Source organism: Alligator mississippiensis, chromosome 9 (genome assembly GCF_030867095.1).
Source record: "Alligator mississippiensis isolate rAllMis1 chromosome 9, rAllMis1, whole genome shotgun sequence".
In the NCBI taxonomy this organism is placed as follows: domain Eukaryota; kingdom Metazoa; phylum Chordata; order Crocodylia; family Alligatoridae; genus Alligator; species Alligator mississippiensis.
Window position 1 is genome coordinate 9,354,082 of NC_081832.1, and position 22,289 is coordinate 9,376,370.

The window sequence follows — 22,289 nt, forward strand, 5'->3', positions numbered from 1 at the left end:
CTCTGGGACTGGTAGTCCTCGCCTGCCTCGCCCCGCCCCCACCGCGCGGAGCCCTCTGGGACTGGTAGTCCTCGCCCGCCTCGCTCCGCCCCTGCTGCGCGGAGCCCTCTGGGACTCGTAGTCCTCGCCCGCCCTGCCGTGCCCTAGGCCTCGCGGGGCGGCGCGCGCCTGACAGCCGGGCCCTGAGGTGAGCAGGAAGCGGTGCTCGGCTCTTCCAGCCCAGAGGCCTGCAGCAGGGTGCCCGGGGGTGCTGCAAGCGCTGTGGGAGATGTGTTGGGGTGCGCATCCCTTGCAACACCCCCCTGCAGCGTTGACAGATGTTACGAGGTCCCTTCCAGCCCTAAAGTCTACGAAACCGAACGATTCGACACCTGTGCGAGCGGGCAGTCGTAAGGCGTTTGAAAAGACCGAGGTGAAATCAATCTTAAGTTGTGACTTTTTCATAGGAACAGGGGGAAATGCCCGGGCCGTGCCCGACCAACTTTTAGCACGTGAATTTGGCTAGCCATGCGGTTAAAAACCGGAATGACAACTGCGTGTTTGTGGGTTATGTAACTTCATGTGCTAAGGGTGGCCAACCCTGTTACGCGGCCGATGCCGTTTTCTGTCAATGGCGCAGTTGCGATGCGTTCAGGTCACTGCCCATTTGCCCAGAGGAGCTAATCTTAGACCTGGTTTTGCCCTTGTTTAAGTCAATTTATGCGAGCTGAACTTCTGTTACGGCTATCAACCAACTCCCCATCACGGGTCTGGGACAGACATTGCATCACCCAGTTTGAGCTCAATCAGTTAAGTCTGATACAACACTCAACCAGGTTTCTCTTAAGTTGGTTTTGGGCATTTTGAAACTGGTTTCTGTGCACCGAACATCTGTTCTGTTACACGTTTAAACCGGTTTCTGATCACTTACACAGGTTTAAGTTACGGGTTTACACCGGTTTCTGATCACTTACACAGGTTTAAGTTACGGGTTTAAACCAGTTTAGATTTAAACCAGTTTCTGGTCACTTAAACTGGTTTATGTGTAATGTCTGTCCCTAGCCCTAAAGCCATTCAGCTTGAGGAGCAAGGCAAGCAGCCTAACTACTCAGAAACACCCGCACTGGACACCTGGAAACACCCGCACCTAGCCATACTGGTAAAAGTGGGATGTCTGTACCTGGCCTGAGAAAAGAGATTCCTCCTCAATGCGTGTGGGGTAGATCTGGGAGAGACAATGCAGGGCCAGGTACCAGAAGCAGCATCAGTCCTGCTCATCACAGCTAATTAGTCTGGCTCGGGTGCCCTGCTAACACAGCTACACTGCCTCCGGTATCCAAGCTATCTCAGGCCTCTCCACAGCACTGCCTTGTGCCATGTAGGCACACCCATAGAGAGTCCCAGGTTGGCTGCATGCAGGACTTCAAGCAATTTCCCAGGAGAATTCTTTATTTCTGGTTCTACACATTATTGTTGTAGGAAAGCACAGGGGAAAAAACAGATCAGCCATCAGAACAGATCTGTTGGCTGATCCATTGCCAGGCATGCTGACTTCCCATATCTATGCCCGACTGCTCCAATAGTTCGTCAACACCCTTCTTTGGACAGTTTGATCACACTGCTAAGAGCTTACAAAAGGAAACCAAAAGAACAGACCTTACCATTGGGATGCAATGTATGGCTAGAAGGAAGAGGGCTCAAGCCAGAGGCTGTTGATAGAAGTTTGTCCTTAATAAAAGTATCTATGTAGTAATTGCAAGGCCACTACTTAGAAACAAGAGCATTTCTTGCCACATTAAAAGAGCACCAAAGCATTCGTACCAGTGATACATCACAACAAAACTGCTAAACTACAACCCACATCCAGATCTGAGTTCAAAACAACAGATCTGGACTCAGCTGTTTTCTAAAGATATTTTTATTACCACAAAAAGCTAGTTATTTCAAGACAAAAAAATGTGCTTTGAAACCTTCCACTTTATGGCTGCCCTTGTGTCCACTTTGCGGTTTGGCTTCATGGTGCTACACACCTTTGGCTTCGTAAAAGATTAAGGAGAGAGCAGGCTGTTCCTCCAGGCATTGTTCTCCCTTGAAAGGCCACATCAAATGTCCATTGCCCAAAGCACGGACAATCATATTTAATTCAGGAAGAGCATCCCCCATGTTAACTCTAGGAATGAGAAACTGGGGCCACTTTGAGAAATAGGGTCAACATTTGAAATCTACAGGTCTGGCGTGACTCGTTCTGATTTAGAGTGTGTGTGGGAGTCGCTAGCTGTTTCCATCTCACTACACTATCTGGTACAGAAAACCCCCAAGGCACGCCATCATTTGCCTTTCCATAGCACTGACTCTCTATGCTGGAGTTCAGGTGCTGCATCATCAAGTCAGATCTCTTCTACCTACCTTATGTCTGTTAAAGGCATTTGGGCTCCTTTTTGGATTATTACGATGTAACTACCGTACAGATTGATTTCCATTACCTGCCATCCCTTGGACTCCATCCTGCTCTAACTGATGGCAAGAGAAAATTCCAACCGACTTAAATAATGTGTGACCGAGCTCATAGTCTGCAGACCCTTTGCTGCTCTCTATATTCCTAGTACCCTTACAGACCTATATCAGTGCACGTTACCCAGCAAAGCTCACTAAGGAGACTGAGCTTGAAGCTCCTCTAGGAAGGAGGCACCTTCAGTGGAAAATGATGTCTGGTTGTTTGGGGAGACCTAGACTTTGGGCTAAGTGCTAAAGACCCATGCAAAGATGCAAGGCCCTACCCCATGGAGGTTACCAAGACCAGCAATATATAAAGACTGGGGTGAAGGGAATCCCAAGGAATAAGATGTATTATTGTAGCCAATTGCCATTTTGATTGTACTAAGGAGATAAAGAAAGTGCCATCTATCATATTGGCCCATGTGGAAACAGGTCAGCAAGGAGACAGTAAAAGGAGAAAATAGGGCTAGCTGGAGGTAACAGATGTAGGGAACTGAGGCTTAGAGAAAAGTCAGCTTTGCTAGGTGTAATCCTGCATCCAAATTGCAAGGCAGTTGTAGGAAGTTTAGCATAATTACAGACATCTTTTTGGTTTCTTCCCTTTCATTTCCACTTGGGATTTATAAAGTATACATGCCAAAACATCCTATCTTGGACGTAACCATCTGTTACAAATACTCCAGTCCGACATGGACATGTCCTGTCCTAGCCCACCAAACAACCCCATCAGGCCTGGGATTTCAGAGGTGGTCAAAGGGAACAGATTCTTGACAAAATAGACTGTCCCCCAAACTAGATACAGTTCCAGGTGGGAATCCATTTATGAATAAACACTGTTTCAAGGGGATTAAGGGACAATTTATGGCAGCAGGAGCCAGGCCTCTGCAGGCATCCATGGTAAAAAGAAGCAAGTGTGAGGGCAAGCTTCAGCCTAGAGTACAGGCCCTTTGCTGGAATAACCTTGCTGATCCTCAGATGCCCTTTCCCAGACATGATTCCTTGCTGATCCTCAGATGCCCTCTCCCAGGCCACACACTCACTTTGTGCACAAATCTCCCCCACCCAAGGGAGATCCTGGAAGTAAGTCTGTGGGGCTGTCCTTGAAGCTCCTTTCTGTCCCTGGTTCCCCTTGGTGGGGGGTGGAGACAAAAAACAGCAAAGCATGCCTGGATCTGCTCCAAAAGCCACTGGAGGCATGCACTGACTTCATAGAAAACCAGCTATTTTTATTTCTAAAGCTTAGCAGAGCTACTGTGATTCTTTGACCCCTTTCAGTTAATGCTGCTACTTCGCCAGACTTTCTGTGGTCTGGGGCTCTGCTCTCAGGTTTGTCATGGAGACCTGTTCACTGGTTATTGCAACACAGGATGGAACATCCTTTTGGAGTCTGCAGTTAGAGTAGTTATCTGGAGAGCAAGGAACGTACTGTGGGAACTCTCCAGCTTGTTAGTTTTGCTCATGTTGAATCTGGACACCAGCCACCATCCCAGCTGTGACTGGCAGGCTGGTTGGGGCATCTCGAGGGGAAGCTGCGCTGACACATTCGGTTTGGTTTGGTAGGAAACAGTATCCAAGGCCCTTTCTCTTTGTCCCCAGTGTTCTGCTTTGATGCCCTGAGCTTGCTGTGACCTTCATTCAGCGTGGAACTGCTGCTATAACAAGACATTTAAAAATCCTTTGTGGGCCGCTTTAAATGAAACAATTCAGCCAGACGATGTTCCTAATCAGGACTGCGGTTTGGCCGAGGCTTGCTGCTGCAGTAGGAGTCTTTTGATGAGAACATCTTATCTTCGGAGTTATTTTGCAAATAGGGATTCAACACAAGGCTGTAAAATGCTTTGGCCCAGAGTCTCTATTCTCCGATACTCACTGCATGAATTATAGCTGCCTTCTGCCTCCTAGGGAGGACTGGTTGGCAGCAGATAGTGATCCTTAGGTCTTGTCTGCACAAAGAAAAGAGGTCACTGCTGAAATTGTGTCAGGCAGTTTCCCCACTGGTTAGTGACTAGATCTTTATTATAATTTGCCCAAAAGTAGTGCCTGAAAGCCTCAGTCCTGGATGAGACCTGCACTATGCTCAGTGCTGGTTAAATGGACCAAAATGGATGCTCTTGCATCCAAAACGCATGCAATCCAATAGCTGTCTACACTGCGGTAGCACCGCACCGATCAGGACCTCTTAGGGTAGATAAGGCTGTTCTGTTGTGAACCGAGTGTGGCTGTAATAGGTTGGGATCCTAGGGGCAGCCGTGATGCTCCCAGGTAGCCACACAAACCCTGCCTGGCTCCTACTCCAAGGGCCCTCACCTCCCTTACTCTTCTGCCATGTCTTTGATGTTAAGATTTATTAGGAGAGAGGGTGCCCAAGGGTCTAAGAGTGAGCCTGTCATTGTTGAAGTATCAGGCTTTGGCCTTCTCTTTCTGTCAATGGTCTTTCTCCTCAAGCCTCCATCCTTTTGCTGTAGCTGAGTCCTTTCACGCTAGTCTGCCGACTGGACCAGACTTCTATGTGAGGTCACCCCTCTTGGGCATCTGTGTCAGGTTGCAGCACCCCCAACACCACCCCCTCCAGGGCACTATGGGACCTCCTTAACCACCTCTATAGTCCCCCCCAAACCTCCAGGTCTATCAGTATCAGGCTTCCCCACATTGTAGCTGTGACCAGTGAGTGACCTTTGGGCCCCTGGACCATGGCCCTGCCTTGGGGCAATTGGGATACTATGGGACAATCCCTCAGCAGCCAGCCCAGTATACTGAAATCATGATCTTAAACACAAACCCTGCCCCCTGGGTTAGGGCTTCTGAGCCTCCCTAAACTCAAAATTGTAATCCAAATACACATACAGGCCCTTCTAGCTCTAACTAGGCTGCTGCCCCAGTCCTGGGCCTAAATCCTTTGCTAGCCCCAGCTCTCTCAGGCACCTTTGCAGAGCTCCTTGCTCAGCTGCCCCAGACCCTGGCCAAATTGCCTAGCCAGCCTCTGGAGCTGCCTTATATTCCTCGGTCCCTGCTCCTCTTCCCGTCAACAGACTTCCTTAGGTTACCTGCAAGTGCCCCCTAATTAATTCTATTAGCAGTTACTATGGCAACCCAGGCCCAGCTGTGCCCTGTTTGTCCTGCAAGGCTATGAGATGGGCTCTGGCTCTCCTAGGGCTCCGACAGAAGTTACCGTTTTCACCTGATCTGACCCCAGAAGGCAGTCTACAGCCTTAACCAAACAGAAGTGAATGGCTGCAGACCACTGGAAAAGGCCCTGATCCCACAAAAACCTGGGCCCTCATTGCATGAGGGCTCAGATGAACACGCTCCAAAACAGAGCGTGTTCTGTAACTTGTGTCTGGGGAGCTCCCAGCCTGTTGCTGTTTTCAGAACGGGAGGGAGGAAAGGGAGCGGAGGGAGTTCGGTCTGGTGTTCTTAAAACTGGTGCTGGAGGGTGGGGTAGGTGGATTGGAGCCTTCCAAAGTCGGGGTCTCCAATCTCCAGCACTGACTGGGGAACCCTAGAAACAAGAGCCCTCTGCTCCCTTTACTCCCTGCAATTCTGAAACAGCATCTGACCTGGCAGGGAGGAGTGTCATTGGAAGACCGGGCTGCAGGCTGGCAGCAAACACCTGAATCTTGCTCCTGGACCCAACAGCGAACTTCTGTTGGGTCCAGGGGGGATCACTGCAACTCACAGCACTTTCTGCAAAGTGCTATGAGTCACAATGGGGAGCTGCTCTTCTTTCTGTGCCCTTAAAGTGACAGAGCTCCTCAGGCACTCTGTCACAGTGCCATACAAGGCTCAGCTCCTGAGACCTTGTAGTAGATTACTGAAATACTCATTTTGAATGCTCTTTAGAGCAGCCATTAGGAGTGAGACCACATCGGAGTTTAACTGTACTTGCAGGTCACGCAGCTGCTTTTGCAACCAGCCCAGCTCTCCCCAAGGCTCTCAGTCTGCCGGGGCCCAGTGACAGTTGCAGCACGTGATAAAGACCACTGATAAAGGGTACACAGGGTTAGACGTGTATGAAACTTAAACTATGTAGTCAAACTGACTCTGATTTCAGTTGGGCTTTTTTTTTCAGGATGTAAACAATTTCTGGCTCTGGAACTAAAAGCAGTGATATCACTGGAAATGAAGGACACTTAACAAGCATGTCTCTCATACACTGTGATGGCCGAGGAACAAGCTGTAGACCTGTTTCCCAGGCAATCTGATGATGGAGGGGGCTGTGAGGAAATTAGAATGATTTTATCTCAACTCCACTGCAAACTCTATTCCAATCTTCCTAGACTGCATGTGGAAATTTCTCTTCTGGGCCCACACTAGTTACAATTTTAGTCGCAATGCAATATTTATATGTTCTCAAATGAAAATGGAATTTTTCCCTGATTATGAGAGAAATCCCCAAAGGTCATGTTTAAAGGCTCAGGGACTTCATGCAGTGTGCTTTTAGGAAGCCTGGGTGTGGTTAAAATGTATGTATTGAAGAAGTGATGCCCCTTAAAAGAGGAAGCCAGGCCCCCTGGGTTTTATCTCCACTACCAATCATTACAGAGAATTTGCATGCCAGAAGCTTCACGCATTTTTTTTTATTGAACCCAACACATCCAAAGTTGACTATGAAAGAGCAGAGAAGGCCGTTCTACTTTTCACTCTGCCTAGTCCCAAACTCCCTAGGTTCATCTGGAGTCAGAATCCTAATCACGCCAGGCAGGGAAGTCTTGTTACTTGGTTAACCCAAAGCAAAGGTACCTTCAGGTGCTGCTCCTGGGGGCTGGTGAAGCCAAACTCCCCCTTGTTCTGTCTACCAGGATGGGTGGCTTGGGGCAGTAAGGTTCTTCATGGGTCATGTTGGTTCCACTGCTGCTTCCCACCAGCTTCTCATAGCCTGGACTCGATTGCAAAACACTGGCCTGGCGCTTTCTTTCCCAGATGCTCTTGCGCTGCATGTGAGGATCACAGATGCCCTGCCCTCTTGAGCCTTGCTTGGAACCCTCCCAGGGACGGTTGTGAGATGCCTGTTTTCCCAGCAAGTCCTTGGCCAAGACAGTGCGAGATGCTGAGAAATCGTGGGGTGCCCCTACAGCAGTGTGCTTCTGATGGGGAGGCTGCGGGTTGACAAGATAGACATACAGTCTGGCTTTCTGGCCCAGTGGGAGGCCTTGGTGCAATTTAGGGCCAGAGTGGTGTTTGGGACTCCTCTGAGGGGGTGCTGAGTGGGGACAGTTATTGAGACAGGCTCCTGATTCTGGGTTGGGAGTCAAGGCAGAGTACACCACCCGCTTGGGGCCTGGCAGGATTGGGCTGGGGATGAATGGTGTCTCACTGACTTGGTGGCGAACGTGTGCAGCTGAGCACTCTGAACGGGCAGCAGTGGGTTCCTCTGTGCTGGGACCAGCAGGCTGATTCAGGAAACTCTGTCCTTGGATAGCCTCTCCTGCACTGTCCAAGCCAGGCCGTTTATCCCCTGTGGCACTCTGGGGGTCACGTGCGTAAGTGCTCCAGTCAGCCAAGCTGCACCTGGTCTTTGTAAGCTGTGCTCGGGAGCCAGAGGGAGAATGCATGAGTGACACCGTGGATCCCGGTGGGCACACCGGCTGGGGACTGTCGCTGTCCGAGTGGGGGGAGCTGGACTGGCTATCCCAGCCATGGGAACTCTGCTCTTGGTTAGGCTGGCAGTTTGCTTGTGGGTGCTGCTTGTATCCGTACCAACTGGCTTTGTCATCATCCGTGTTCTGGTGGCCTGGTGGCCAAGGGCCTTGGTAACCTTTGCTCTTCTTGTCACCTTGGATATCATGGTTTTTCAGCCCATTGAGGTGGTTCACATTCACAGTTAGCTGCAAGGGATCCACAGTGCAGTGGAAGCGCAGACTGGACATTTTCCTGCAGCCTTTAGTTAGCACCAAGTCCTTCCATGTGCTGCATTTCTTGCTGCAGTAAAGGGCCTTCAGTGTTTTGAGACATCCATCTCCTTCAGGGAAAGAAGAAAGAGCAAAGAAATGAATTAATGGAAGCACAACGTTTGTGTTGGAGCTGAATTATCCAAGCAAATGCATGTGGCTCCTAGTCAGTCAAATATGGCTCTTTTCACCCCAGACTTTCTGCTGGGCACTAGTGAGAGATGGGTAAGGGTTAGAAAGGGGGAACAGGCAAGTAGAACAAAGATGCTATAGCTGCCCTAGAGATTTTTCCTTGAGTTTTCCATTGTTGCTTCTACTGGTGGAGCACCATTGGCAGCAGTGATAGTGAATGGGAACCCAGGCTCCTAGGAACATAAAACATTAAAGGGCTTCTGTCATAATTGAACTGGCTGAAACATTTCACAGTTTAGAGAGTAGAAGTTGCACTATGGTCCCTGTTTACCTTTGGTGATGAAAAAGTAGAAGGTTCTCTTCGGAAACTGTCTCAGGTATCTCCAGATCTGGAGAAGGGAAGAAGGGAGCAACAGCCATCATTATTAGCATCATCTTTTCCATATTGGTATTTCCCTACCACCCTAAATTTCTGTGCTGAAATCCCCAGTACTTTGAATGGGAGTTTTGCCAGCAATCTTAGTTGAGTCAGGAGTTAACTCCAGAGCATAAAACTGGGCAAGGAAGTGCTCTCCTTTTCTGTGAGAATGTCTGAGATTTTGAGAACTGCATCTCCCTGAGAAGAAAAGATAAAATCTTGAAAACAGTCATAAAGCAAAAATCTAAGATCACGTCAGTGAAACGATTTCCAATTTTTTTAAAAGTTCATGTAGATTTGAACTTTCTTCTCACATTTTCTTGCTTAAAATTAAACTTCAAAATGAAAAAACCTCCAAATAAAGAACACACATTTTTATTTTTAAAAGGCGCAAAAGGATTTTAACAATGCCGTTTCCATCCCCCGCCCCCCAAACCAGGAACTTCATTGAAATCAGTTCTTTGTGAAATCCATGCATGAGCTGTGTAGATTAGGATACACGCTGCTCTGTTTGTTGGGGTTTGTTGAAATAACCCCAAACGATTTCACATGATCCACAAGTGCAAATGCCTTCAAAAGACTCAGCACCCGCTGGGCAAACAACCTTTATTGTGATTTTGCACAAAACTGCAGGGCAGACTCACTAGGAATTGCCCATCCACTCTTGCCACCCAGCAGTCAGGATGCAGGAATGTCTCTAAGAGGCATTGTCCCTGGGGCACATCACTTGGAGGGATATTTTGGTAGTAATTGATGGACCTTATTGACAGCTGTAGAAAGAAATGTCTTCAGCGTACCGGTGGTACTAGCTAAGGCACCCATGGATCTTTCTATATCACACCAGGGGTTCTCCCCCCACCCCAATTTGCTATACAGTACTAGCAGAAAACATGCATCTATGTAGTCTAGGATACCAATCAGTTCACTAGTCCATCTAATCTGATATACCTCCTCCCACTTTGGCCAATATCTCATGCTTTTAGAAAGTGTTAAGATCGTAAACACCCAGTCAGCTATGGGGAAAGAAATTCCTTTTCGATCCTGCAACAGCATGAGCTCACAGCATGAAATCTCATTACCCTTTCCGGATGGATATAACTACAAATGTTACTAGTCATTAAGTTATCTTGCATCTTTCTCATACAATAACTAGGTTCATTCACTGCTGAGAGGCAGCCACCTATCAGATGAAAAGTGACAGCTGGGCAGTGATGCTATAGCACATTAAACAATATTTCCGAAGAGTGAAGACTGTATCTAACAATGACTGTGGGAGGAATTTTGAGTGAGAGCAAGAGAGGGAGAGAAAGGATGTAGTCACCCAGGCTGTAATTTGGCAGCACACTAGTTTACCGCTCTGGATTTTACATAGGATCAACTGCCATAGGATCTAAAAAGGCCAGAAATGCTCAGACCTCAATTTTATATCTTATTCAACCATTCAGTCAACACAACTCCCTTAGTGCCACATAAGGACCACAGGTCAGTACTGAATGGGGGGAAGGGACCCCATACCAAGTCACCCCAAGACACGGTGTGCCCTGCCTCCCCTTTGCAGCAATCTAGGACACTGATATCAGTATTGAGTAAAACAGTGCCAGTGCATCTCCCAGCCTGACTCCTGGCAACACAAAGACTTCTAGCATCGCAGTGGGGCAGTGACATCAGTACTGACAGGGAGGAGCGCGAACAGCTCTGATCAAGTCACCCACACCACACCCTGCACTGTGGTTTTGAATTACTGGGTAAGTACTCAAGTCCGGGGATGAACCACTAAATGTTTCCTTATATGTTTAAACATGCATGTGAGTTCAGAGCATGACAGCTGGGACCATTACCAATTCAAGTTAAACCCACTGAGTCACCCACCCCACCTCCAGTGGCACACAACACCCTAGCATTAACGTAGGACACCAGGTTAAAGGAGGTTATTAGTAGCTTAAGGGAAGAAGCCACCCCCATACTCACTATTGCTTGCTTACCAGAAGGACAACTTTGATGGCATTATCCAATACAACAAGAAGTCCCAACAGGAGTAAAACAGTAGCTAGTACGTTCTGGTACGACTCACTGAAGGGGAGACAGTTGTTGGGGATCTTCTCCCTTAACAGAGCCATGGTCTGAGAAGGTGACAAGGGTCAGTTCAGCATCTTCTCTCTCATCTCCCCAGTGGTGTGGTCATGGCAGCAGTGAGCACAGCACCAAGGAAAAGTATTCAGGTGGCGAGATGGATAAGCCAGGCAGAACCATTGTGATGCTATGCCTAGGTCAGCCTTTGATGAGACTCTGACACAATCATACAGACTACATTTTTTTCAGTCGCTAGCCTCTCCTGTCCAACAAGACAAGAGAGGACACCAACAAAAGAGATTTTTCTAAGGAGTTTTGTCTGGCAAATCTCTCCCACCATCATCCCCTTGTCGCTTGTTTGTCCTCTTCCATAATTTCTTGCATATTTTGAGTTAGTTTCATATAGGGAGATACGTTATAATCTAAAGCATCTGTGCACATATAACACTTGTGTCTATCAGGTGCCTCCTTTTGAATAATCTTTGAACTGCTCTGCTAGCTGCTCATAGAAAAAATGTTGTGTGGATCGAAATTAATTTTCAGGGCCTGTTAACGACTTCACTTCTGAGACTGGCATTCAATAATGCTCTGAACCACAGCACGTTGTATTTCACCCAACCTGTTCTGCTCTGCTCCTAGTATTGCCCTGAGTTTTGTCACTTCACAGAGTGCTGTAGAATTAAGAAAGTTAATGAAAAATACAGATGTGGTGAGCTAACTGTTTCCAAAACCCTGAGGACAATATCTATATTTCCACATTTTATTGAAAACAAACAAACAAACAAACAATGAAACAGTTGCTGTTTTAAAACAAGCTACTATTTTCTTCCGCCTTTTCATTGGCTAAGATAAACGTGAACATTAACCCCATGCAGGAGTAATCGTGACAAATTGATTTTTAAACAGCTTGGGTGTGCTAGCAACATCTCCTACCAGTAAATGAATGCTTAATTTATCACATGCCTTTTCATCTATGGAGTTATTTTAAACTGCATCCACCCTGCTAGCGGAGTTAACAGAATGCCAGACGGCAAGAGATTGTTAGCGGAGTAGCACATCTCATTCCTGACCAGTCTGGTTCATAACAGGACCTGGAAAAACATGCAGTCTCATTTATAAATAAACCCTACTTAGGTACTAGAGAACCCAGAGCAGTGCTACAGGCTCTCACAAAGAGGAATTAGCAGCCATTATAACAATGGAAGCTACTATCATACTTCTCGTGCCAGGATCAGAATAAATGAAGTGGCACTGGCCACAATTTAAGATCAGTTGGTTACAACAGTTTTGGCAGGCAGTTTTTAATAGCCTCCCGACTCCAGCTTTGGTTGCCTTCCATATATGGAGAAACAGAAGCTAGGTTCGAAGTTCCTGGGGATGGGGCCAAAGCACTGGAGAAAGTGAATCAGTTTAGGAGAGCTGCGTTTAGGGTTGTGGCATACTGGGTGCATCGACATGTCACTATGGCAATGCTGTTACCATGCCGTGATCTAGTACTTCCTTTTGGAAGTACTAAATCACGGTGCAGTAACAGCCCATACTGCACTGTACACATGGTGAAGTTATTTTTAGCAGCTACTTTGCCATAGCTGCATGCTATACCGACGTCGCTACGGCAAAGTAGCTGTTGGTCACGTGTAGATGCCCACGGATGCTATGTTGTCGTACCGTCACGTGTAGATGCACCCATTGTGCAAAATACCAAACACGCAAGTAAAAGTTGCACTGGCAGAATAGGTCCAGCTGGAACCGGAAGCAGGAACCAAGAGAACATCCGGACTTCAGGATTTCAGAATTCGACTGTCTCCATGGGCACCGGCTCAGTTTCACTCACCAGTACAAGCTATGCTTCAGTTTGCCATTCTGTAAAATGGGGAGAATATTGTTCACCAGGCATTACCAGGGTTTTGGATTTGCTACTAGTGCAAATTTCCAAAGATAAGCAGATTCAAAACAAGCATGGACTGCTTGCTTGCTGATGGTCACTGTAATTCCAGACGGTTGCTCTGCAAACATGTTGCTGTAAAAAAGACAAAAGATCCAAGAGCTGTCAACGGTAGCTTTGTAAAAGGAAAGCTTCTCTCCTATTGACTAATTACCCAGTGAATAAATTCAGCTTGAAGAGAAGCTTTAATAATTCAGTAGGAGTGTGCCAGGTAATATAGGAGCTTTTGTCTTGGTCCTGGCATAGTCATGTGTAACCTAATCTCTGGCTTTGTGTATTCAAGGAAGTACTTTGGTATAGCTCCTGTATCCAACTTCACTGAAGAACCAGCCTAGATAAAAGATCAAGATAATGTTCTAGCTCTGAGTAGGGAGACTTTACCCCTTACTGGCCAGCTTGTCTTTTGTAGGTAATAGCTGCCACATGCTACAGATATTCTGGTACTAACAGTAAAAGAAATGTTCAAAGATACTTGCAGAGATCAAATATTTGGGTAGGCAAGGAAGGAGCCATTTTATCCTTCTATTTCTACATCTTTATGGTGTACAACTAAAGGCTTGGCCATTTATATTTTCAATGCTTTACAGCTTAACTTCTTAATTTAACTAGATGCTTTTTTAACTGGAAAACTGGCTGAATGGGGGGAAGTGTTAAGACATCAAAGACACCATAGAATTGAAACTCGATTAACAGACAAGAGTTTGTATTAACATTTTTTTAAATTCATTTAAGAGCAACACTTGTGAGTAACCATCTTTGTTAAAGATTTGAACAGCCTTCAGGTCAAGGCTGGCTTTCCGGTAGGGTTACAAGATACCATCATCTAGTCCAGTGTTTCACAAATGCTTTCAAGGCTGGACACCTCCTCCCCCCCCCCCCAACACTTCCAAACTTCATGAGCTTCTGTTAAGTGCTAATTAATTGTAATCACAAGCGTGCCCTCCCCATGCAGTGATTCAAAAGCTAATGGTCTCTGAAGTGGCCAGAATAAAATCTCTTCTAATTTGCATAAAAGGGAAATGTATCTTTTGTACAGGAAGCAGAGGCATCCTCTTTGGGAATTTCAAACAAAAACACCTTCTCCCTTGGTGTAAACTATCCCTTTCAAATGCACTATGAATGAAATCGCTCGACAAGAGTATGTTTAGTACTGAGAGATACGGGCCAGCCTGTCAGGGATGATTTTGCAGAATCCGGAGATGATGAATTCCCCTCCAAAAATAGGAAAGTTGCACATGATGCCCTATTTGGGGAATTCAGAGGAAATGCCACAATTCCCATATCAGGACTCCTTTATTCTAAGATTCTATTGCTTGGCCTCCAGTTTTTCCTGATCAAATTTAGAAGACTCAAATGGGAGGCCATTTACTATTCAGTAAGCTTCATTACTTTTTTTATTTCTAATATTAAAGCCCAAGTGGTCCAGGAAACAGATCTGCACCGTAATAGTATAGGTTATTTAAATATTCCAGAGCAGTATTTTGGAGAGAAGGGCAGCAGGGCACATTACAAAACTACACCAATTTCAATGAGACATTACAGTAGCTTAGAAGAGTGCAGCCAAAATATAGTTGCTTAAACTGAGTTAAGCCAGTATGACAGATCTAACCCCTCTTGTTAGAGAAAAAGCTGCTTTCTTGAATGGTCATTTCTTGAATGGCCAAAAACATATCAAGACCTAAGTTTTAATTGGAAGAAAGCATAGTGTCTTCACATTATTTTTTTATACTCTGGCCTCAAAAAGAGGGTGCTTTTCTTGGTGAAGTATTATCTCTATACTTTATGCAGTAATCTGGCTTTTCCATGAAGACTTTCCTTGGTGGCTTTCTTTTCTCTCTCCTACCTGAATAACTTAATTGCCTAAAGTATAATGGTAGGACAAAGTAATGGGCTGCTTATGAATTTGCATTTCCTTTTATCAAATGTTGTACGTGTGCTAGCAAAGAACAATGTTGAGAGCGGTCAATTGCTAAGCACTGGTAAGTAAGAGTCTGAAAGCAGTGGCTTAGTGACTAAAAATCTTTATACATATAAAGAAAAAAACAAAAAAAATCTTGAGGGACAAATGGAGTTGGTGGTCCTGACTCCACAGGGAATTCTGAAAAATCAAACCAAAAAACAAACAAATTAGGAAACATATTCAAGTGTATTAATTTACCACGAAAAATAAGAATGAAAAATAGTCCTCTGTTCACTGCACTTCAACATTAAAAATATAAGAGATACTCTATTTGCACTGCTCAACTCAGAAACTTTTAAGATGAAGCTCGGTTTGCATGCTGTAGTCATCGGTTACCATGTTTAAAGCTTTCCTGAAAGACCCATCAATGGTGCCATCTTCTGGCATGGACAGAGATTTGCAGCAATAGGTTTAAATTAAATCACACATTTTTACTAGGCGCTCCGTCTAGGCAAGGTGAGAAAACCCAGAGAATGAATCAGCAAAGTAACATAGTGGGGTGCAACTTACCTTACAGCTTAGTCAACTTTCTGAAATCGCAATTTGGCTGTAGTAATATTTTAAATAAATAATTTATTCAGAATGACCGTATAATTACGAAACTGCCGAAATCACGGTGTTTAGACTACTCAAGAAAAGACCCGAGTGGCTGGGAACAGATTTCATACCCAATTGATATTTTACCTCAATAGCTTTTAACCACATCTAGCCAGAGGCAGAAGTGAAAGAACAGACCAAAGAACACGATAAGATGTTCCACCTAATATTTCTTTCTGTTGCTAGTACTGGCTCAACTCCACTAGCAACAACAGTGAGAGAATTATTAGACAGAAGGTGGAAATGTCTGCTATAATTTTAAGCACTGGAGGGCACAGATTTTTGTGAGCAGGGTTTGATATGGTTCCTAATGCCTTGTCGTTACTAGCATTCTGTTGCCACTGGTTAGAGCTGCTGAACAAGGGCAGAGCTGAACCAGGACTGACAATGATGTGGAATTTCAGCAAAGCGATTATGGGGCACAAGACTTCCACGATCAAACTTGGACCCAGGAATGCGACCCTAGTCGTTTTCCCTTTGCTGGCAGCCGTTCTAGGCAAAATCTAGTCAATATGCAAGTTCAGAAGGGACCAGAGAGGGGCAAACAATTCTCTTTTGCTAAGCTGTTTGGCCTCCCGTAGACATTTATTTTTTTTCACTGAAAAGATAAAAAATTCTCATGAGAAACTCAGATACTGGAAAAAAATGGCAGTTTTAAGACCAGCTCTAATTCACAGCATTCAGGTACTGCCATACTTCCTAGGAGGCAACTTGCACTTCAGTGCAATCACCAACGTGAGGTTCAGATAAATATCTGTTAAAGATATAAAGATCTGTCTGGCTCTACTGCCAGCATATTTGACACCATTAGCCTATATCCCTTGTACGAGATGCAGGAAAACTGCTTTGGTACTTCAAGTGTAATCATTACGGATAGCTTATGATAAGATACCCTTTCAATATTTTACACCGCCATGAACTTCTTACGTACATATCACCCTACCAAAAACCAACCTTTTAAAACAATTGGCATAAAACTGCATCTGCAAAATACACAAACTAATTTGCACAGTTGCTATGCTTTCACATGTGAATTGCATGTGCATTTTAGCGTGCCAGATATTTAGTTTGCGTGAATCAAGTAGCTATTTGTATAGGGAAGTCAAGTAAAATATAGGTAGAACAGAAAGCAAGCCTGTGAAGTTTTTATGCCAACTGTTTTATTTTTACAAACCTACTTTAACCTTTTTGTATGGCAACAGGTAGATAGATTTTCCATAGATAGTCCATCCCCTAGTTTTTATAGCTTTTTTCCCCTCAGATTTTCCCTTCAATCAGCATAACTTCCATCCTAGGGAAAATCCAAGAAAAGTTCATCAAGGAGTCTATCCGTGAGAATCTTGCAGAAGGTTGGATTCTGAATGACAGTCAGCATGGCTTCGTCATGGGTAGGTCTTGCCTTACCAACTTCATCTCCTTTTATTACCAGATAACTCGCCACCTGGATACAAGTGTGCAAGTTGACATTGTATACCTAGACTTCCAAAGGGCCTTTGATCTGGTATCCCATGATGTCTTCGCAAGAAAATTGGAGAATTTTGGCTTAACTCCCACAGTCGGGTGAGAAACTGGCTGCAGGATACAACCCAGAGTCATAGTGAATGGACACATGTCATCTTGGTGAGAAGTGGGCAGCAGGGGTTGGTACTCAGTCCAGTACTTTTCAACATCTTTATTAATGATTTGGATGTGGGGGTGAAGAGTACACTGGGCAGGTTCACAGATGACACCAAGTTATGGGAAAGCGTGGTCATGCTTAAAGATAGGCTCGTTACAGGCGGACCTAGACAGGCAAACAAGTTGGGCAGACTGGAATCTGATGAAGTTCAACGTTGAGAAATGCAAAGTGCTCCACCTTGGGACAAACAACACACTACACACCTACAGGCTTGGCGGTACCAAACTGACCAGCACCACGAATAAAAGGGACCTGGGGGTAATAATAGACCACAGAATGAATATGAGCTGGCAGTGCGATGCTGCAGCCAGTAGGGCAAATAAGACTCTGCCATGCAACAATTGATGCCTCTCCAGCAAAACCAAGGAGGCGATTCTTCCGCTCTACAGCTGCGGTCTCACCAGTGCGGAGGAGTACTATGTCCAGTTCTGGGCACCACACTTTAACAAGGACAAGCTCGAGAGAGTCCAAAGAAGAGCCATCTGTATGATCAGTCTTAAAAGGCAAGCCAGATGAGGAAAGGCTGCAACCGTTCACCAGGGCACCCGAGGGGAAAACCATGAGTAATGGCCACAACCTCCTGGAAGACTGAAGAAGTTTTTCCTAATGTTGAGCCTGAATCAGCTAGGCTGTCCAGACTGTGGAATAAACTCCCTCCAGATGTGGTGCAATCACCTAGCCTGGAAATCTTCAAGAGGAGACTGGACAGCCACCTCACCGGGGTCACCTGACCCCCAGTTGTCTTTTGTGCTTGGTGCAGGGACCTGGACACGATGATGTTCTGAGGTCCCTTTCAGCCTTACAATCTGTGAAATTGTCTTAATTGGGCAGCCTTGTGTCCCTAACGATATTTCTTCTGCTAGAATTTGAGCAATTTAAAACGAGTCATTCTTTAAAAAGGTGAATTTTATACAACAAAATAGAGTTGAAATGTCTAAGGCCTCCTTTACACATGCAGGTGAAGGTGCAATGGGATCTAATGTGTGATCCACACAATTGTGCCTGCTGCCTGCTACATGTGTACGGCAGGAGGCACGATTGTGGGATCCAGCATAAGATCCCATCACACCTTATTGCTGGTATGAGACAGTCCTAAATCCTACCCCCCCTGCACTGGCAAAGAGTAAGCACCTGCGGCTGTGAGTCCCACAGCTGACACAGTTTGCAGCCCCAACTGTGTCCCACTTGGAGCTATAATCTCCAAGCTGCAGGGGTACAGGCTACACGTGCAAATTTATAGCTGGTTTTCATCCAGCTTTAAGTTACTACACATTTTCCAGCAATAACTTTATAACTGGTTGGTCCTTTTAAGGTGGCATAGCTAATGTGCACATGTAGTCAATCTAAATTAATGGTGCAATTAAATCAAGTAATTGTGCAATAGATGCAATGTGTAGATGGGCCCAAGACAACAACAGCAGGTTCTAAGCATTCGTCTCCAGTCAAAACTGAAAAGGATTACCGTAATAAGCATGTCTCCTGAATGCATAACATGGAGAAATATATGAATAAGAGCTCATGTTTTTCCATGACTTTTGATGAAGCAGAAAACCTACTGTGAGTAATCTAGATGACCCACAACACTTCAATAGCCACAAACTGTCAATGCATTTTTCTAACTTGGGTAATGGAAAACGAAGATGTAGTTAGCCATCTTAGTCTCAAATCAAGTGGAAAGCAGGGTAGATTTGCACCTTACAGACTAACTAAAGTAATAGAAAACAAGTCAGTTTGAAGCCTGATTTTTTGTCTTTCTAGTTGAACATATTCAGCATAACAAAATGCCCAAATATGTAATTAAAATGTTTCTTTCTAAAATTAGCCTGAATAATAAGTGCAATGGCTAAATATTTATGAGCCTTTGCTGACAGATCAAAAGGACTCAATTTCCCCATGGAAGAATGTTTAATGAATTAACATGCAACTAAGCAGCCAAGCAAAGGGAATTTTCACTGCTAGTGAAAACCCTAACCCTAGTCCCAGAAGTCAAAATAAAAACTATCAACCCCCTCCCTCCCCCCAGAAAAACTCCACCCTCTTCACCTTTTGCTTATGAGTGGCTTATTGGTACAGTATTCATAACATTTCTTTGACTGGAAAAACATACTTGCAGCCAAAGATTACAGCAAAACAACCAGAACACACAAGCAACCTTAAAAATAATTTTCAACAAAACCATAAAGGAACTTTAAAAGCAGATGACCAGTCATTGCTGGAACAGATGGAAATTCTCTATTGCAAAATAAAAGTGAGAAACTACTCCGGTGTGTGCACTTGAAAACGAGGACCAGACAGAAGTGCAGAGTAGAAGGACCTGGCACCTTCTAGTGAACACTGCATACCCAAGTACCAACACTAGTGTGAATGAGCTAAGTAAAGCTAGAAATTTTGATAATAGCATGATCCAGTTGTACTCAGTGCAACTTGTCAGGTGTTTGGCTGTTGTGATAGCTATGAACTTGATGCATTCTATAAAGACAAAAGGCTTTTATATTTAACATTACATCTTTTAATTTTTTAAGTCAAAACCACAGGAATGATTCATAATGCAACAGTAAGTGGAAAATGAGTTAGAAATCCAGCTCAGGATATTTTCTGTCCCATCATATATTGTTTTATTTTTAGAAAATAAACCTGAAATTACAACGAAAAGCCAAGACACCACTTTTGGAAGTGCAACACAAACACACCTGTCTAATATATTGTTATTAAAGCACAAAGAAAACTACCGAATATGCAAAAACATTTAATAAAAAATTTATTTTAAACTTAGCATGAATCAGTAATCACAAGCGTTACAACATAAGGTTTTACAGAAATTTTTAAAATTTCTTTTACAATAAACAGGTCTTTCTCTACATGCTAGCCCCATTTTTAGTTTTGAAAATAATACTTAACAGGAATAAGCATTCAACTCTAAAAAGAAAACTTTGGCATGTGTACATCTAGTCAGTTAAAAGTAAACAGCGGAAGATTTAAGTCAGGAAAAAAACCCCTCACGCTGATTAGCTTCACAGCACTGTTAAATCAGGGATGTAACCCATAAGCTACCTGCTATTAAATACAAAAGAACTTACTGAAGCCCAAAAATGTTACGGGGCAATCGGTGATTCAGGGAGTTAAAATGGCAGCCTTTTAACTCTACCGATACCGATTAGAAAACAGTTTAGGCCACAAGTGAACATCAGTTTGGTGGTCACACCTTCTCCCCCCTTTAGTGGTTTGCTCACATTGCTGGACTATGCCACTTGGCATAACTGGCAGGCTTCACTTGGAACTGGGACAAGCAAAGGTGTTTGTAGGTCGGGACTGAAGGGCACCTTTAGAGAATGGGGAATGTGAATAGTGCCCACCAAGTCCATCTTGGGTCTCTGTCACTACTATTGGCCACCTACACAACTACCAAAAATCTGAAGGGGGTTGTGGGGGTGGGGGGGAAGAAAGAGCAGGAAAGATTTTGCAAGGCATTTCTCCTCGACATACAGTAGATAGTGCATCTGTATTACAATAAGAATCCAGCGAAAACCCTAAATTTCAAGAAATTATTCCTAATTCCATAATGATTACAAAAAGCACAGTATGTGTGTAATTTTGCAGAAATACTGCAATGAACATATTTTATTACAGTACTAGTAAAAGACTATGGACAGATAGACTATGGACAGATATCCTTGTATTTCTAGAAGCAGAAATGCAGGTCTTGAAATTTAGAGATTCTGCAGCAAATATATTACTGCGCTGTAACAGACTGTGGCACAATCATGCACTTATCTGACACTCCTGTACACAATTCAAAAGATGTTCTCCGGCAACTCAATACACTTGGCATCTTTTTTTTTTTTTTTTTTAATAGTTCCTGCTAAATGTTAGTGATCCAAAACTGACTGACAACTGTAGGGGCACAAATGGCAGAAGAGCAGTATTGTAACACCAGTCAGAATTGTACTCACTACTTCTTATTCCTAGGCTTTAACTCTTCTGCTGCATTACGCAGAAAAATATAGTTCTTCTTTTGTGGATTATAAAATTCATGGCCCTGAAACAGGAGAAAGTAAGCTGCATTTATTTAAATTCAGAGAAAAACAACCAAACAAAAAAAAGAATCCAGTTACAATAAGCCAAACATCCCGTCAGTTGAATTTAGGAAGAGGTTACATTTTAAAAACACAGACCTTTAAACAGCAGACTTCCCAGGCAACTCTTGAGAAGTACTACTAGTAGATGTGCGCTATATTTATAAACAGTTCTCTCTGAAAGTCAACTTTTAACATTACTTATTTTTAGCTAAACTTTTATACAAGGAACCAGTTTCACATTACATTCTTTGCTTTTTCAGACAAATCGATTTTCATAAACTAAGTTGAAGTCCCACATACACTTACATATTTACTGTTGTTTGCATGTACACTGGATGGGAAAAGTATTATGGAGACGAATATATCAAGGTAGCAATGCTCACTTATATATAAAAATGTGCTCAGAATGCAAACCCATTGCAACACCAACACAATTAACTTGTTTCAAATGTGTGTAGATTTTAACTCATTAATGACAACATGGCTCTGTTTCAGCATCTGGATCTCTCTTATTCAGGCACTCATATACAACTGTACCAATACAATGGTGTAAATTTGAAAAGTTATGGACTTTCATTTACCCAACAGACTAACGGCTCAAGAAAGGAGACAATGCCTTACATGGCAAATACACTACTGAAATTTAGGCCCCTGACAGATGTTAAAGGCACAATGGGACCTGATGCGAGATCCCAACTATTGCCTGTGCTGCCATGTACATATTGTGCCACGTGTGCATGGCAGTAGATGCAACTGGGGGACCCCACATCAGATCCCATTGTGCCATGCTGTCAGTGCAGAGGTAGCCCAACCCCTCTGTACTGTCAAGTAGCAAGCTTGTCCTCCTTATGCTCCCTGACGCACTCCAATCAGCTGACCAGGACTCCCGGCTGCAGAAACACGTGGTGCATTTCCTGGTTGGGAGCCCCAATCAGCTGAGGGGTGCTCCCAGCTTTTGGAGCACATGGGAGTCTTGAAAGACTGCCATGTGCTCCAGGGGCTGGGCACTGGCTGCATGTTCATAATTGGTCGGGTCGGAAGGGATCTAAG

At 44.4% G+C, this 22,289-nt stretch overlaps 2 protein-coding genes and 1 long non-coding RNA gene across 4 annotated transcripts in view; 1 reads left to right on the plus strand and 2 right to left on the minus strand.

Annotated features, from left to right (window-relative positions):
- The first annotated feature begins 148 nt into the window (after positions 1-148).
- On the plus strand, positions 149-21,087 carry LOC132243425 (uncharacterized). Its single transcript, XR_009455003.1, has 2 exons — positions 149-412; positions 16,915-21,087. It is a non-coding gene; the product is annotated as an uncharacterized LOC132243425 (long non-coding RNA).
- LOC102571559 (uncharacterized) lies at positions 6,905-11,814 on the minus strand. The gene is made up of 3 exons (XM_006264702.4): positions 10,896-11,814; positions 8,827-8,884; positions 6,905-8,434 (listed from the first exon to the last, which is right to left on the minus strand). The coding sequence occupies exons 1-3, from the start codon at positions 11,028-11,030 to the stop codon at positions 7,218-7,220; spliced, it is 1,410 nt and encodes a 469-aa protein (XP_006264764.2). The 5' UTR covers positions 11,031-11,814; the 3' UTR covers positions 6,905-7,217.
- Positions 19,905-22,289, minus strand: part of RAE1 (ribonucleic acid export 1) — a 14,297-nt gene continuing 11,912 nt past the window's right edge. For both annotated transcript variants that reach the window (XM_059713243.1, XM_014609725.3), the window contains exon 12: positions 19,905-21,199. In XM_059713243.1, coding sequence (XP_059569226.1) covers positions 21,113-21,199 — 87 coding nt within the window. In that variant the 3' untranslated portion in view covers positions 19,905-21,112. The remainder of the gene's footprint in view (positions 21,200-22,289) is intronic.

Excerpts from the sequence above, each read along its gene's own strand:
- LOC102571559 (XM_006264702.4), bottom strand. The coding sequence starts at position 11,030 with ATGGCTCTGTTAAGGGAGAAGATCCCCAACAACTGTCTCCCCTTCAGT. Across the intron at positions 8,885-10,895 it reads CCATCAAAGTTGTCCTTCTG|ATCTGGAGATACCTGAGACA; the intron begins GTAAGCAAGCAA and ends TCCCTTCTCCAG. Across the intron at positions 8,435-8,826 it reads CTACTTTTTCATCACCAAAG|GAGATGGATGTCTCAAAACA; the intron begins GTAAACAGGGAC and ends CTTTCCCTGAAG.